The sequence below is a fragment of the Prinia subflava genome, chromosome 16 (assembly GCF_021018805.1).
Source record: "Prinia subflava isolate CZ2003 ecotype Zambia chromosome 16, Cam_Psub_1.2, whole genome shotgun sequence".
Classification (NCBI taxonomy): Eukaryota; Metazoa; Chordata; class Aves; order Passeriformes; family Cisticolidae; genus Prinia; species Prinia subflava.
Window position 1 is genome coordinate 10,519,666 of NC_086262.1, and position 16,844 is coordinate 10,536,509.

The 16,844-nt window shown below is 41.4% G+C and overlaps 2 protein-coding genes across 6 annotated transcripts in view; one reads left to right on the forward strand and one right to left on the reverse strand.

Annotated features, from left to right (window-relative positions):
• The window catches only part of PHYKPL (5-phosphohydroxy-L-lysine phospho-lyase), a 14,946-nt gene extending 190 nt beyond the window's left edge, over window positions 1-14,756 (reverse strand). The window contains exons 1-12 of one of the 2 annotated variants that reach the window (XM_063413338.1): window positions 11,030-14,756; window positions 6,403-6,521; window positions 5,503-5,662; window positions 4,862-4,936; window positions 3,952-4,039; window positions 3,741-3,857; window positions 3,475-3,557; window positions 2,959-3,184; window positions 2,544-2,698; window positions 1,953-2,042; window positions 1,604-1,734; window positions 1,128-1,185 (exon numbers count right to left, since the gene is read on the reverse strand). In XM_063413338.1, the coding sequence (XP_063269408.1) occupies window positions 1,145-1,185; window positions 1,604-1,734; window positions 1,953-2,042; window positions 2,544-2,698; window positions 2,959-3,184; window positions 3,475-3,557; window positions 3,741-3,857; window positions 3,952-4,039; window positions 4,862-4,936; window positions 5,503-5,662; window positions 6,403-6,457 (1,221 nt within the window). In that variant the 5' untranslated portion in view covers window positions 6,458-6,521; window positions 11,030-14,756 and the 3' untranslated portion in view covers window positions 1,128-1,144. Of the gene's footprint in view, window positions 1-1,127; window positions 1,186-1,603; window positions 1,735-1,952; window positions 2,043-2,543; window positions 2,699-2,958; window positions 3,185-3,474; window positions 3,558-3,740; window positions 3,858-3,951; window positions 4,040-4,861; window positions 4,937-5,502; window positions 5,663-6,402; window positions 6,522-8,000; window positions 8,189-11,029 lie in introns of those variants that run through there. The other variant, XM_063413336.1, reaches the window with a different exon arrangement.
• The window catches only part of HNRNPAB (heterogeneous nuclear ribonucleoprotein A/B), a 24,668-nt gene extending 9,201 nt beyond the window's left edge, over window positions 1-15,467 (forward strand). For 2 of the 4 annotated variants that reach the window (XM_063413340.1, XM_063413343.1), the window contains one exon: window positions 14,765-15,467. The gene's annotated coding sequence lies outside the window, so the exon portion shown is untranslated. The remainder of the gene's footprint in view (window positions 1-14,764) is intronic. The other 2 variants (XM_063413342.1, XM_063413345.1) reach the window with 1 other exon arrangement.
• Window positions 15,468-16,844: the final 1,377 nt, after the last annotated feature.

The following is a 16,844-nucleotide window of genomic DNA, read 5'->3' on the forward strand; positions in this document are numbered from 1 at the left end:
AATGTTACGGTTTTTTGTAAAAGTATCATTAAAAGAAATTACTTAATTGCCTCTTTTTCGCTTACATTATATGTAAGTGTCTTACTAGTACTGTACTTGGTAAGAGGCTTTTTGCATTCTTGGTTTCCTGTAGAAAATAAAGGCATTTTTCTTGCTTAGTTTAGATTATAGACAAGCACATTAAGTCATTAGGCCTCTAATTTGCACTGGCACTGCTAAGTAATCTTTCCATTCCTAAGAATAAGTAGTATAAACAGTTGTATGTCTTTCCATTAACTTGCTAAATAAAATATTAACACATTTTTTTGTGCCTGCTATACTAATATTACACTGAACTAAAAACATATTTCTCCTTAGCTCAGGGCCATAGCACTGTGAATCTCATGGTGTTTGAGGCCACTAATGATTACACTGCTCACAATGATCACATGTGCATTCCTGCCCAGCTATCCAGAGTTCTACTAAACATGTGGTTGTCTTTTAGTCAGAGTAGTTTGGAGAAGTACCGAGTGCACCAACAAAGGGTGTTGTTACCAAGGTGTTAACTGTATGTGTACACTGTGCTCATGAGTGTGCAGAAAACTGAATTGCACCTAGATGTTCTCCTGGCAACCTATTGAGGGACCTCAACACATGAAGACATAACAAGGCTTTGAAGACTTAACAAGACCAATCTTGCTCTGATACCCACAAACTTTTGAGTCTAGGGATAAATGGATCCTGAAGGATGAGATACCAGCTGTGAACCTGAAATGACACTTAAGGGCAGATCTGCTGAGAAGTTATGCAGCTGGACCAGCTTCTGGCTGGAGCCTGAAGGCACTGAGCAGCAAGCAGAAAAGTTCTTTGTGTGATGTGCAGTCATTTGCATGCCCTAGAGACAGTCATGTCTGGGACATGTTGGCCCTAGCTTACAAACAAGTGATGCACACGGGAGTGGCAGGTGGGTGGAAGGTAGTTGTGAATGCTGGATGCACACAAGGGTGGTCCATTCTTGGAGACTCCCAGAAATTCCTGCAAACTTGGAGTAAAAGCATCTCTGAGGAAGTTTTATTCTGACTGTGCTTGTGAAGTTATGTTTGGGAACCTTAGCTTTTAAATATTACTGGGTCACTCTAGGTAAATACCTGCTCAGGTAGGACAATTAGGTGTTTTCTAATGGTTCAGACATTTCTTTTTCCATATCTGGAGAGAGAATAAGCAACAAGTTAGAAAAGTCATGACTTTAGCGACATTTTTTACACTAACTTTCTTAATGCTAAGTGTGTAGAAGTTGTATAAAAAGCTAAGTGGCAAAAGTACATAGATTATGGTTTTCAGTTACATGTAGGCATCTTTTACAAGTTGTGCTTGTTCAGATAAGCTAAACACTCAACCCTCAGCCAGAGCAGCTATTTTAAAGGCACATGCATCTGCAGAGGAAGTACTTTTGTTAGAGAACTTCAACACAGAATAATTGACAAGGGAAGGCTATGTGCTCAGCATTTACCATTTTGGCTCCATTTTTCCACTTCTGAAAATCACACGCAGTAGCTCAGTATTGTTTTCAAGAAAGTTCAGAAACCAGAAACTTCTATTTTTGGGGGTTTTGATCATTTTTTACCTGTTAATATTTTGTCCATTGTCTCCACAACAAATTTTGCATCCTCCATATTAAAACACATCGGGGGTTTGAATTTCAGCACATTTCTTCCTGGCCCATCTGTACTCAGTAGAATATAATTTTCCTTAAGTCTGGAAAGAGCAATAACAAAGAAATATGTTTACCTCTGCATGTTGTTCAGAAAAACTTCTAAACACCAGCCCTGCAGGCTGTAACACGGTGCCTTTCTACACTGACTTGTTTCAGTTTTGACCAGTTGGTTTTATTTTAGCAACCCCTGAGTGGCAGGGGTAGTATAATTGTGTGCTTGCCTCCAATATTGAGGAATTCCATGGCTGTCCCCATGTACCTTGTTATTAAAACCTCTGCTTCTGCTGTGGCTGGAGTCCTTTCTGCTTGGTCCTTGATTAAGTCCACTCCAATGAATAAGCCACAACCTCTGTAAAAGAAATAAAAACAGTCAGTCTGTGTCAGAGAAAGGAACTACAAGTGAACTAAAAAACTGAGGTTTTTTAAGACCAGACCTTTACTGCATGGTAACTACCTGATGTTTGACTACTGCTAGAAAAGGTTTTGCTGTTCTGAAGAAATGTAGCAATACAGACTCCTGTCTGCTCACACTGGCAGTGCAGGACAGGATGTTAAGCATGTTTTCCATCAAGCTCATCACTTCTGTACCCTGTGCACTTGAACTTTGAGTTCTAATAGGAAATTCCTTTAGCAGCTAATAAATTGATAAAACAGTAGACTGATGGCCCAGAGTGGCAAAGTATAGGAGATTTCTGATAAGCTCAAGTTTGTTTTACCTAATTGTAGAGGAGGCTCTTTATTTTTGCTGGAAACACAAAATGTAATTAATTTTGCAAAACAACATCTGGATTGAGTAGGACTGACTGAACCAGACAGAAAGCAGCTAAAAATGTAAATAAGGCACTGATACCTGACATCACCAATGATGGGATGCTTGATTTGCTGCTCCTTGAGTATCATCATCAAGAAGTTGCCTACCTCTGTGGCATGAGCCTGCAGGTGTTCCTTCTCAATCACATCTAACACAGCCAATCCAATGGCACATGAAACAGGGTTCCCACCAAACTGAGCCCAGGCCAGAAACACAGCCACGGAAAGGGAAAAAAGATGGAATCATGTCACTGAAAGTGCAGTCTCAATGGTACAAGGAGCATACGATCACTTTTATCAGAGCCAATACATAGAGACACAGACTAGAAACACAGAAATAGTACAGTGACACAGTTCATCTTTAGTTACTGTGTGATAAATACTAATAAAAACAGCATGAGTATCTAATTTTAATCCTTAGACTCCTTTACAGAAGTGGGCAACTGTTTACTTACTGTATTAAAATACTCTACTCCTGTGGCTGCAAAGGCTTCTGCAATTTCTTTTGTTGTTGCTACACAAGCAAGTGGGTGCCCATTTCCTATCGGTTTCCCCATAGTGACAATATCGGGTATAAAATCTTCTCCCTGAAGCTGGAATGCCCAAAAGTGCTTGCCAACCCTGCCAAAGCCAACTTGAATTTCATCAGCAATAAATACACCTCCTGCCTTGTGCACATGCCTGTAACATAACAGATTTCATTGTCTCTTAAAAAGAAACAGAACATAGCATTTACTGTTCAGGAACATGCAGAGAGTGTTACTTTGCAAACCTTAAGGAAACAAATGCATACAAGCCTTTATTGTATACTGTGTGTTTATTAAAATAGGTCTTAGCCATATGCAAAGTTCTCATTCTAACATGAAGGCTTGGGTAATTTCCTACCTATCGAGTTCTATGCTACAACAGGCAGAGAAATTATTTATTTACCAAATATGTTAAGTTAAAAAAGATAATGAATGATGACTTACTCTGCAACCTTCTGAAAATAACCTGCTGGGGGAATGATTTGACCACCCACACTTGGTAGAGATTCAGCAAAAAATGCAGCAATCTGAAACAATACAGAAAGTTGTGGAGCAAACTCTTTGTCCTTAGATTTTTTTGATTATTAATGTGATCTTTTTTTTTTTTTTGCTAAGTCCATACCACTTAGCTTAGTAACTCTGAATTGCACTGACAGTCAGGCACATTCATTTCTAAGACAGGACAAACCGTTAAGGAAATTACGCTTTACCTTTCTGCCTCTCTTCTGTGCATGCTCAATAATATTTTTTACTTCATCAGCATAGGCTGTTCCTGAATTTTCATGGTCTTCTCTGTAAAGTCCTCTGTATGTGTCTGGAACAGGGGCCTATGCAAAGGAACAGTATCCTATATTCAATATATCATAAAAACAACTTCACTCAATTGACAAGTAATTGATAGATGTAGGCTGAAGTACATACCACGTGGACCCATTCCTTTTGTCCGTCTAGATTTCTGAATTTATATGGGCTTATGTCAATCAAAGATGTCAGATGTCCATGGTAAGCACTTAAAAACAATTGGCAGAACTAAACAGTAATTTTCTCAGCATCAAGAGTTCTTTAGTGTTAGCATTCCAAATAGTAAAGAGTAGCCAGCTGCTATCACCTGGTAGGAAGTTCAGTAACTTAAACTGAGAGCAGCTCTGCAATTTGTTTTCCATCAATAAGCTTAGTAATATTCAGACTTATTTATTTATTTTACTATAAGGGATGCAGAGGGACAGGACTTACCACTGGTTTGCCTGCACCAGTGACTGGAATCTCAGCAGGGAACACCTGAGCAGTATCACAAGACTGCAGAACAACAGGAGGGGCCTATTTCTGAATATCCTCCAGTAATGGAGTTGCCAGTGACTGTAGGCATCCTGTTCTAATATTTGACTCCTTCCATGGCAAAAGACTTTTTTTTGTTGTTTTTCTATCTCATCAAGATTCCTTAGGTTTGAACTTACATCTGAGGTCTTTTTTCCTGTCACCATACATTTTCACACTTGGCTCCCATCTTTTTTGCTCGTTCCCATTTTTAGTGGCAGTGAGATGTATCTGGCTGTCTCACAGCTGAACAAACCCCGTCCCTCTCACTGCTGTGGCTCCCTTCCCATCGTGCCAGGCCACTGCTGGCCCCCTTCCAGTGTGTCAACAGCTGTACAGTACTGGAGAGCCCAGCACAGCTCTCAGGGCAGGGCTGGGCTGGCAGATACCAAACAGAGGGAGAAATTACTTCCCTCAGCTTCCTGGTTACAATCTCTCTATGACAGGAGGATTTCAGAAATGCTCTGACTGTTGGCCAAAATCGAGCCTTGTACCCCCAAAACGCCAATGTACTCACTGGTCTAAAACGATAACATCCTCATGTCCTGTGTACTGCCGTGCCAATCTCAGGGCGAGGTCATTGGCTTCAGATCTGCAATGGAAAAATTCAGTAATTGGTTAATTGTGGGTGTCTTGACTTTTGAAATCTAACCTCCCTTGCATTGCTGTTTGTGTCAGCAGAGAACAGACAAAAATCAATGCATGTTAAGCACAAATTCCTTAGCTACCAGCACTCACTAGGGAGAACTGTTCACCAGAACAGAATCTGTCTTAAAAAGCCAGAGTACAGGAACTACTTGAACAGTCTGGCTTTTTTTTTTCTTCCAGATGAAGCTTGCTTAGGAATGTGCCCCCTTCCCCCACAGAAGCAATACATTGATACATTTAATTGTGAGAATAACTGTCAAGTCAGAAGACAAATCAGACAAGAAACTAATACAGTGGATATTTATTTACATTACTGTTTTGTGGTCCAGGGTCCTACAAATAGAATAAAACCCTTCTTAAATAAAGCACTAATTTAGTTTCCAGGTAGAGAGCATGCAGAACCAAACCCAGTATCTACTCATCCACACCAGACTGAAATTGGTTGTTGATAAGGAAGTGTGTGTACTTGTCTGTATATGCCTAGTATCAATTCCAATGTACCAAACTTACCCAGAATTCAAAAAATAGAAGATGCATAATTTCTCAGGTAGTGTTTTTGAAAGTCTCTCTGCATAATCAACCAAGTTGTCATGCAGGTAACGAGAATTTGTATTTAACAATTGATTCTGTTCATGGGCTGCCTTCACTATATCAGGGTGACAGTGCCCAACTGCAAGAGAATGTGGAGAGTGTTTTAAGAGCTCTTCATATTACCCATAATGTTCATTCACATGCCAGCTTAACACTTACATTTCTCTAATAGTACAGAGATATTATCAGTAGGGCCTTAATAATAGTACATCTTGTAAAAATAGTTTTGTGCTCCTCAGTTTAAAGTTGCCTCCTACTGTATTTAAAGTTTGTAGTTAGTACTAAAAATTGATATGCTAAAACAAATAGTGTCTGATTTGATGCTTGGATTTAGGCATTTCCATAGTTCAGGAGTTTGGGAAGGTGCAGGTAAGCTTAGCTATCAAAGAATTGCTAGCCCTGGCAGGTTAGATTTCAAATCCTAAGAAAGCAGCAGTCACTTAATTATACACTAAGCACCACACTGAGCAGTGGTTCTGTGACTGTTCACTTAAAACAGTAACTTTCACAAAAGCAACAAAACATCATTTGTTAGTTTTACAGTGAGGTGCTTTACTTGAGTTTCCATGGGGAAAAAAAATCTGTATATTTTAGACACATTTCTAGGAAGACAGAACAGGAAGCAAGTCTGGAAAGCACATTCACACACACAAATTCAAAAAAACTAATTCCCCAACTATGCACTATAAGAAAGTTTCCTTCCACTTTTCCAATTAAACACCCCCTCTCCCAGCACAGTGCAACCATAGTAAAAGTACTGATTGTTCTGCTAAAAAAACACAGCATCAAGTAACATCCAATACCAGGACTTTAGCTTACCGTGAGCGACATTGTTGATGCAGTCGAGGTATTGCCTCCCATTCTCATCATACATATACTGGCCTTTTGCCTTCACGATCTTCACTGGATCATTAGAAAAAAACAGCTTGCAAGAAGGGCTACAACAAGCATCAGAAAGCAAAATAAACCTTAGTAGTTAGTTTATCCTAATGGTAAAAGACATTTCTCCTGTTTGCTAGCACAGTCACCCTGCTTTTGGCCCCTAAACCAAAGGCCTTGTACTCAAATTTTCTTAGATTTACAGGAAAAAAAATCACATTCCAAACATGAGACTCCTACTTTTAAGATCTAGCCACAGCAGCAGGACTTGCCTCTGTAGTTTCATCCTGACTTAACTGCAACTCCTCACTGTCTGTGCTGTCTGTCCTTTTTCACTTTCATGCCTCATACCTTGTGCTGTGCTATGTTATTTTGAAATTACTATGTTTTTGCTATTCCTGCCAAAGTCCTGATTTTCCAGATAGTTTGCTGCAGGTGATTGTTACAGCTTCACTAACCATAGCTTAGAACACTGAGTGATTTTTATAAGGCTGGGTTTACTTAAGTGCATTTGTTTTGTTTCACTTTTTAAATGAATTGCCAAACAAATAAAATGGAAACACGTCTGCTTAAGTAGGAGTTGCAGAGATTTGACTCTGAAGGGCAGTGCCAAACTTCATACTTCGTTTAGTAAAAGATGGCTTATACAGAAATAATTTGATGATAAATACAAAGCCATTGTCAAATGGATGACAAAGGACAATGGTGAAGTAAGAAAGTTCTTCATTATCCTTCCCCAAAGTAATCTTGATACTTTCTGCGTGAGCTGGCAAAACAGTTGGGGGTTTTTTGTAAGCTTCTCCTAATTGTTCAGAAATAAGTACTTGCAGAGGCTGGGTCTTTTTTGCCAGTGGCAGGACTGGCAAATCAGGACTTAAATCAGAGAAGGATTTAATAGCCAGTGTAGTATTTTTCGGGTATGTGTAACTGGCATAATTCTAATTTCAGCATTTACTTTCAGCCCAACTTTTGTATTTATACAACACATAAAAGTAGCCTTGGATTTGAATATATATTATATGAAAATATTCACACAGTTAAACAAAAGAGCTGCCATTCTGATAGTCTACAGAATTAAGACTTTTTTTAGGTTGGTTGAAACACCGGTAATGAGAAGTTTAGAACTGAGTCTTGTCCCTCATTCTGTCAGAGCAGACGTTTGTTCCATCACTGTTTTGGTATAATTAGTTTCCTGAAAGACGGGCTATATCAGTAGGTTAGCCAGAACCTCGCCTAGCCCAGCACGGCCTGCAGCCCCAGCCGTGCCTCCGCCGGGCTCCCAGAAAACGCTTTCTAAGCAGTTTAGACGCTAAATGGGCGCGCTCGGTATCATACGGGTTTTACAGTGCAGTTTCGTAATCCCCCTCCTTAAGAAAGGCTAATTCCTGTTAATTACAGCAGCGCACCGGGCTGTGCGGGCGCGATGGCGCTGCCGCCGGGCGGGGCCCGCGGGCTCGGCCCCGCTCCCCGCCACGTCAGGCGGCAGCGCCCGCCCGGCCCCGGCCCCGGCCCCGCTCCCGCCCGCCCGCAGCACTCACCCCACGAGCTGCCGCCGCAGGGCCAGGGTCTGCTGCCGGGAGCGCGGCTGTGCCGCCCGCATGGCCGCGGAGCCGCCCGGGCGGGCCGGCAGGGGAGCGAGGGGGGAGGAAGGCAGGGAGGGAAGGAGGAAGGCAGGGAGGGAAGGAGGAAGGCAGGGAGGGAAGGAGGAAGGCAGGGAGGGAAGGAGCGGCCGCCTCCCTCGGGGGCCGGGCCGCGAGGGGAGGGGAGGGGCGGCAGCGCGGCCACGGGCACGGCCACGGGCACGGCCACGGGCACGGCCACGGGCACGGCCACGGGCACGGCCACGGGCACGGCCACGGGCACGGCCACGGGCACGGCCACGGGCACGGCCACGGGCACGGCCACGGCTCGCCCGGCACAGCTCCAGCGGCGCCCGGAGCACGGCGCGGCTGCTGCGTGTGCCAGGAGCGGGGCAGGAGCTCGGCCCGGGCCGCGCTGCCCGCACAGGCAGGAGTGGGGACAGAGGGGCCAGGCTGCGGCCCCTGGGGCCCTGCGGGCTTGCTGGCAGCTCACCCTTAAACCAGACACCGCAGGGGTTAACACTGCTCAGGTGCATCCAGCCCCACACCCCGCTCACCTGGAGGGAGGAGGGCTCTTCAGGATCATTAGTACCGCAATAGCACTCTTCCTTTGAAATACACATCGAGGAAAGTCTCTTTTACAGTTGAAAATTATTTGAATGGGTAGCCAAGGTGGTAGAACTGAAATAATTCTTCCACATATTTCATTGTTTAAGCAGAAGTAAACCCAACCTTTTACGTGTACCCCTGTGTTTGGTTGGTGGCAGATAAGTAGACACCTGACTGATTCCTTCAGAGCCAATCCTAAACCAGGTAATAGTTGGGATTAAAAGAGGAAGTGCTGTCAATCAGATTAGAATGATCTTTCTTCCATTCCTGTTTGACTGGAATTACTAAATTAAAATAGGAAGGTAACCAGAAAGGAGGTTCTTGGATGGATTGAATTCTGCTACTGCAAGTGTTATATCCCATAACCGAGTTCATCAACTTGTCCAACTTGATTCTAGAAAATTACACTTTTTTTCCTTCCAAATACACGTTCACATTCTTTTGGTTTAAACTGACAAACAGCTCTTAAAACTCTGGAAAAATAGAACAGATAATTTTAAAATTACACTTGGCAGACTTTGCTTACTAGATATAGCCACCAATAATTATCTCTAGTTGAAATTACTTGATAAACACAGGGGCAGTTTAAATTTTGTGTAATATGGAGAATGCAAAACCGAATTACTGTGTACTTAAAGATAGATTGAACTTAGTCTAAACTCCATTGTTTCACAAAGGTCAGGTTTTAAGTAACAAAAGACAGTGAAGAAAAAGTTAATAATGGTGTTAATCTTTATTTGAACTCTTGTCTGGTTATTTACTAGCTATTTATAATAACAACCTGAACATTTACAATTTGGAAAGTTTACTCTTGGTTATAAATGCTGAGTTCATTATACATATTCACACAGTTGTAAAAGTAATCTGTACAGAGAGACCATTTTTTAAATCTAATCTTTGCTTTTATTAAAAAAACACAAGAAAAAAGGGGGTTTAGGTCTCAAGGTAATGTATTGTCCATTACAGCATTAAACTAGAAATACATGATGCAGTACTAATTAATACCATTTTAACATGTTAAAACTATGGATAAGAAATAGTGTAATTAATGCCTTCATTTTTAAAGTAGTTGTTCCCCAAAGAAGAGTAAATAGAGTACTTTTCATGGCAAATACATGATCAAAAATCACAAAAAGTTTGCAAATGGAGATGCTGAGTACATTTTCTGTAATTTTAATATCTATATACTTATTTTCAAAGGTGATATAGAGAGATTTAGCCAGCTTTGTATAAAATATCATGTAAATACATTCAAAACTCATTTTTGGCAAACTGCAAACACACAAACAGCCCTTTCTCCTCTGAACAGCCTCCCTGGAGTGATGCAACTGCTCACATAAATAAGGGTCACTTACTTAACATGGTAGAGGATTAAGCTCTATTGACATAATTTCAAAATAAATATGGACAGATAAGGCACATGTTGCATGTATTTTTCTAAACTGTATACAGATTTAAGATACCAGCAGGTACCTTCTCAAATGCTAATGTATGCACCAGTTTTGTATTATTTCTAGGTCCAAAGTCATGTAATGCAACAAAGCAGGGGGCTTTCAGTTTTGACTGTGATATTTGTGCTGGACATTCTTCATATTTAGTACTTTTGATTGTTTTTAAGATAGCAGAAAAGGGAACCCAAATTGAAACACAAAAAGCTGTTATGAAATTGTTTCTAAAACTGCATTCTATGAAACAAACCAGCAAACACAACAGGCTCTAGCTCTCATTTGCACTGATAGCAGCTTACAACCTTTCCTGCTAAATTCACAAATTCAGTGGATGTCATGGGTGCTTTTGCTTAGTGAAACTAGATTCTAATTTTTAATGTAACTGCAGAAATACAAGTTTGATAAGCACTCACCTACACTTAATAAATTCCTGTAAAATGAACTTTTCAAGTACAGTGTTTAATAGTATCATAAAAAGCAGCAGATGGGATCAGTGTCATTTACAGATACTTGGATCACCTATGTTTTAAGTTTCTGTTCATTAATATCTGTTATGTAAGAAACCACACAAGAGAACACAAATATAACTAATGTATTTCTTACGCCACTGTCTTGTCAATAATCCAACTTCTTAAGCATGGAAAACTGGTATTTCCCAGCCTTCCTGTAGTTTCCCTCAGGCTCTCTACAGGAGTATACAACAATACAATCTACTAAATCCTTCCTCTATTCCTATCTAAGTGACAGATTTTCAGCATTTACTTTAGCTATAGGTTATAGAACAGACACACATCCCTTGTGCTGTGCCATCTAATGGGACAAAAGCACGTGGCAAAGTTGCAGTGGTTCACCTGGGGATGTGAAAGTACCAAAAGCAATTTTTAGCTTATAAATGGAAAATAAAGTTTAGGAAATGGGTTTTTTACTCACTGGTTTGCTGCAGTCTGCTATAGATTCCCCCAGGTGGAGCTCCGGAGTATTTCAAACTGAACTAATTATGGCCAGGTCCAGTGCAGTGCCAGGGATATGGTTAAAAGGCAGGTGACTCCAGTAAATGACACTGAGATTGGACTAAGTAAGAGTGACCAGATGTTTCTCTCTGCCCCCTCCTTTATGTTTAAAAAAAAAATTGCAAAAGAGTCAGGAAATATGCTAATATAAACACTGTCCTGTAAAGTTGCCAGGTTCAGTGTGTGCCACAGTGATTGCCTTGGCAAGTTAAAGTGTCACAGACCTTTTGAAATTATCCATATATGGAACTTTACACTTGAAAATCTTCTGGTTAAACTTCTGCAAGGCTGGCTGTGCTGCTCAGCCTGTCAGCCTGTCCTGAACAGGTAAAAACCAGGAATTTCAAATTAAAGCAATACTGAGGTTCTTTTCACCCCTGGACACTGCTGAGGGCACTCCTTCCTCTGCCAGAGCACAATGGAACCAAACACACTGATCTGAATTCAGCCACATACCTGCACTGTTTGTCCAGGACAAACAGTCCAGGACAAACCTGTCCAGGACAGGTTTGGGCACATTTAAATTTTTCCTAATCTTAATAATTGGTTGATATTAATATTTTGCATATCTTAAAGAGAACTCTGTTACCTACAAAGGAAATAATTCAGACCTTCTACGCTTAACATTTTAAAAATAGAAATGTGTCAGGAAGCCTGCTATAGGTAGATTTTATTTGTATAACACTGTAGATTATCTGGGCAACAGTGGGACTGAAAAAAAAGGTGAGAATACAATGGTATCTCCCAAGAAAGAAATACCAGATTTGGAAAAAAATTAAAGTTTCTATCCATGCTCTCCTGGTTTTATAAATATCTACTCAAACTGTAGAGTTACACAAAAGTCATGTGTGCTGTAAATTAAGAGGCACGGTCACAGCATAAAATTTGCTTCTATTAAAAAACAAGTCTCCTTTAGAGGGCAGCATTGAACCGGCATTCACTGACCAGGGAACACCTTTATAATGCACACATGCTACATTGGCAGGCCAGGGGAGTTATTTACCATCGTAATACAGCTGGAAACTTTCTGCCATCTTAATAGTTTAATTAATTTTTATTACTTATTTTAATCAATTGTGCATTACAACATGTGAGTTCTTGCATTCTTGCCCAAGAGCCTGCTATATTTGGCTGAGTGCAAAACCAAAACTTTACCCAGGGTAGTGGTTACTATAACAATCTTAAAACCACGGATATCATTTTCCATGGATTACTTTGCATCATTGCATGGGATATCTTAAACTGCTGAAACCTCCCACGTGTTTTACTGGTTTGCTTAAGGGTTTCAAATGCTGAATTTATGAAATTACAGAAGACAAAAGCTCATCTAAATGTTTTATCTATTGGTTTCCTTAAAAGAAAACACATCAGAAAGTTGCTTACCATTAAAAGAAACATTTTTAAATACACAGGAGAAAAATCCATACAGAAATAAATTCATCACCATTATATATACAGGAAGTGTCAGAAGCAGTGCATACAAGGAGAGGCAAAACAAAGCACATGGCAATATCTTGATGTTACAATGTTTTTAAAATTATGATGTTTTTAAACTCAAATATTGATGAATTGACACTTAGAGTTTCAGTTTGGGGTCAGATCAGGATTTCTCCGTTACCTGTTTTGTAATCCAGAGGAATATTCCTGAACTCACTGGCCAAGCCATGACTGAGCTGCAAATCTCTTAATTAATCTCATTTGTCCCCATCAGAACAGGTCAAATTATCGGGTTCACACTCCGTCAAGGCTCCTCTCAAGCTGTCAAGCTATGGAGTTACACACATGGGGTGTTTTTTGCCTTATTCCCTTCTTCCCCAAATCTATCCTCCCCAGAAGCTTTAGGGAGTGTTCCCCATGCTCACAGCTGGGTGCAGCATCACCACCCCTGGAGCAGTGACACAACCACAGCCAGCAGCAGCTCCAGCCTCAGTCACAGATTGCACTTGCTGTGTCTCATGGCAGGGCAGCCCTGCCTGCGGAGCTTTGGGGCTCTTTTTGGGGTCTCAATTGAGTTCTTGTGCCCTTATGATTCAGTTTGGGAACTTTGCTTCCAAAACTGATTGGGCTACAGTGTGTTAAGAGAGAGGATGCTGGTGGTGACTGGAAAGATTGTCATTAGCTACAGTTTGAAGTGGAACAAGCCTTAAAGAAAGCTGTGTGTCCTCTGCTCCTGGCCAGCAGCAGACATGGTTGGCTTAACCTCATGGAAAGCACTGTGCTTTCAAAGGCAGGTAAATTAGAGGAAGGAATTTTTTGTCAGCAAAAAACCAAAAATATATTTGTCTGAGTTTCAGGTTCCCCCAATATCAGTAACTTCAGTGTGTTACCCACAATGTCTGTTGATCAATCCATGAAGTTACACCCAGTATTTTAGTGATGAAGAAAAATCAGTGGCTCAGTCACAGACCGACCCACATTTCGTAAGCATTAGCAGCCTCTCTGTCAATCTTCTTCATTGCTGCTGACATATAGTGGTAACGTTCAGCTGCTTTTTGGAACTGCTGTAAAGCAGTCTCAGATTCTTTCAAACCAGAGGGGAAAACAAAAGAAGAGAGATTTCCTAAGGGAAAAACTCCCTAAGCTTTGTGAAAGGCTGAGATAATGACTGATTTTTGAGCAAGACTGCCAGTACTACCTAGAAGTAAAATCTGTCTTCATGAGCTATTTGCATAGTCAAAAGTATTCAAAAATAGCCACATAAGCATTTTCATATGGAAGGAGAAAATAATCAACTGATCTGGTATGAATTTGCAGAGCAAAGCACATCTTTTTAACTCACTGCAGTAAAATCATGACTGCTCTGTATTTAAGTTACTCTTCTAAATGTTTGTGTAAGGCACATGGAAGTCTCTAAACAGATTTCCTCTTAGACTCTGTGTAATCAGTACAAAACCCAACAGTTTCTCTAATAAAGTCTGTTGATCTGAATAATATGATTGATAATCACAGAATGGCTGGGCTTGGAACAGTCTTTAAAGGTCATGTAGGTCCAACTCGGTGCCATGGGCAGGGAACCAGGTACACTCTGTTCCCAATCTAAAGGCCAAGTGCACCAGTCTCAGCTGAGGACCAGGCAGGACTTCAGTGCCACTGCCAGCCCTTCTGGGGAACCCATTCCCTGCTCTGCTCCAGGGGGGTTTTCTCTCCACCAGTCTCTGCTCCTTTGATGATGAGGGGTTGGTAGAGTGGATGTACCACCCCCAGGCCTTGGAGACTCACGGGTTAGTTCCTCATAGCCAAAGTGGCAGCAGCGTGCAGCAGGATCCGTACTGCCAGCATTCCTGATGGGAGTGGCAGCAGCAGAGTCCAGAGAAGCCACTGCATGTGAGCAGTGAGTCCAATGTCCTGAACGTTCCTGACTGGCTGCACGTGCATGGATGGTCTTTGTACATGCAGAACCGAGGGCCTTTGCCTGGGAATTTCCAAGGAGGATGACAAAAGGGTTTGGTAGCTGAGCTGCAGCACTGGTGGGGGTGGATACAGCTGCACTCCTGTGCTAGGGTGGTAATTCCAGCCCTCCTCCATTACAAACAAATGTCGTGGGTGCTGTGGCAGCAGAGGCTCTGTGTTGGGAGGGGGATGGCAGCCTTGCAGAGCGTAAAGCACCTTGAGAGGGTAAAGCACTGTTTTGGTATTCTGTATCAATGTTTTGCAGGCCTGGCAGTGGTCACAGTTGATGCCTACAAGCACTGGATATTCCACAAGTTGAAGACGGAATACTGACTTGTTTACCTGAAGATAATAGGACTTCGGGGTATTTCCTCAGAGAAAATATAAATTTTAATATAATTTCATAAGCTTTGGAGGTTAGCTTGTCTTGTAGCTTCAGTGATATCAAACTTCTTCGAGTAGGAGCTAGATAGAAAGCTGTTTAGTTTTTGCCAGCGTATGTAAAACAAGACTTTTCTATCTGCATTGTAGATTGTTTGTGGACACTTCCAGATTCTTGTGCTTTCTGCAGTCATTCTGGGGACTGAACTCTCATTGATATTGAAAGAAGTTCCATGAACACGACATGTGCAGGAATTTGAGTGTAGAAGCCCACAGCGTGGTTTGGAATAGTGAACTGCTTTTAGTTTGGAGATGACTGGGGGAGATGGGAAGAGCAACTGTACATTAAGGGAACAATTACAGACCTTCCTGATGACATCAATGAGAGATTTGCCTTCAACCTTTCACAGAAAATTTTTTAGCTTTAATTTGGGATATTAAAGGGGTTTTTCAAAAGCACTAAAGGCCAGTGGAAGCTTGTTAACTGCTCCTTATGCCTTTAAAAACCCCGACACCAAAAGTGATAGCTGAGAACATGAAATGGAAGTAAATAAAATGCATTTTCATTGCTGTTTTGAGTTACATAATTGTTGTTTCTTGATTTGTTAGTTGATCTGAATTTAACATGGATTTAAATCTTGTATGGTGACCAAGGAAACGGTGAGTAAATAGTAGAGATGCCAAGTACAGCCACAAAGCCAGTTATGTGTAGGTGTAGCTCCTGAGCAGCCAACGACAGGTAACAAACCCACTGCCCACAGCCCTGAGGCTGTGTCACCTCTCCTGAGCTTGGTGGCCATTTCAGCATTGAGCAGCACAGAGCACAGGCTCCCCCTGGCTCTGGGATAAGCTCGAGGACACCCAGAGCCTGGTCACAGATAACTCACGGACACCAGACATCACCCTACCTGTGTGGAGCACAAAGCACACTCCCACTGTTCTTCAGAGTATCAGAGCAAGACCTCCAGCACTACACCTGTACAAGGTCAGCTCGTACAGGGCAGGTTGCTCCTGGCTGGTCACATCCCTCTCTGGCAGTAGCTGCAGTAAGAGTGGCAGTGAAGCAAGAACCTTAACAGAGATTTTGGATCTACTCTGCACCAGAACTGCCTCCCTTTTGTATTCTCTAAGGTCAAGGCCACAAAGAGCCATGATGCCATGTTTGATATTCTGGTCAGGCTCTTAATTTCACCTAAAACTCCTACGCAGAACCCAGCAACTTGTATTGAGCTAAGTATTTCCTCCAGTATTAATCTGTTAAATTAAAAAAGCATTAAGGTCTGGTTAGGATTAACCAGTTTTACCAATAAAAATCCACAGCTTACTTTTTTGAGTTTGTGTGGCTTCAATTTCTACCCATTGGATGAATATTTGTCCATCTTTTTCTGTCCAGTTAGAAAACTTGTTAATACAAAGTATCTCCTCCCTGTAAAGGAATCCGGTTGCCTCTTGATCTTCATTGTAAGCTGAACAACTCGGCTGTAAGCCATCCTCTTCCTCTTTGAAATACTTTTTTAATGGCTCTCTGCTGCACAATTTATGTTTTTTCAACATCTTAAAAAATGTGAGCTGTGGAATAGTTTGCAATTTTTAATTGATCCCACAGTGGCATATGCAGATATCAAAATAATAATGATTTTATTCATTACCCTGCTCTGTGTGGGATGTGCCTGAGAAGAGACAATTTAACAAAAGAAACTGAAAAGGTGAAGAGAAATAAGGCAATGAGATTGCAGAGTTAGTTTACAGTTAAAACCATGTAAACCAAGAAGAAATGAAAAGCAAATGAACCCCACAAACCAAGACAATTAAATACTCCAAACCCCCATTTTCTGGGAACCCCAAGAGCAACATTATGTGCTCTGTTGTTTAAGAAGAAAATTAAGCAGAGCCTTCCCTGTCCTGCACCTCCCTGCATTGAAAATAATGCCAGGTTTTTCTGATTTGAAATTCTGCAGTGGAGG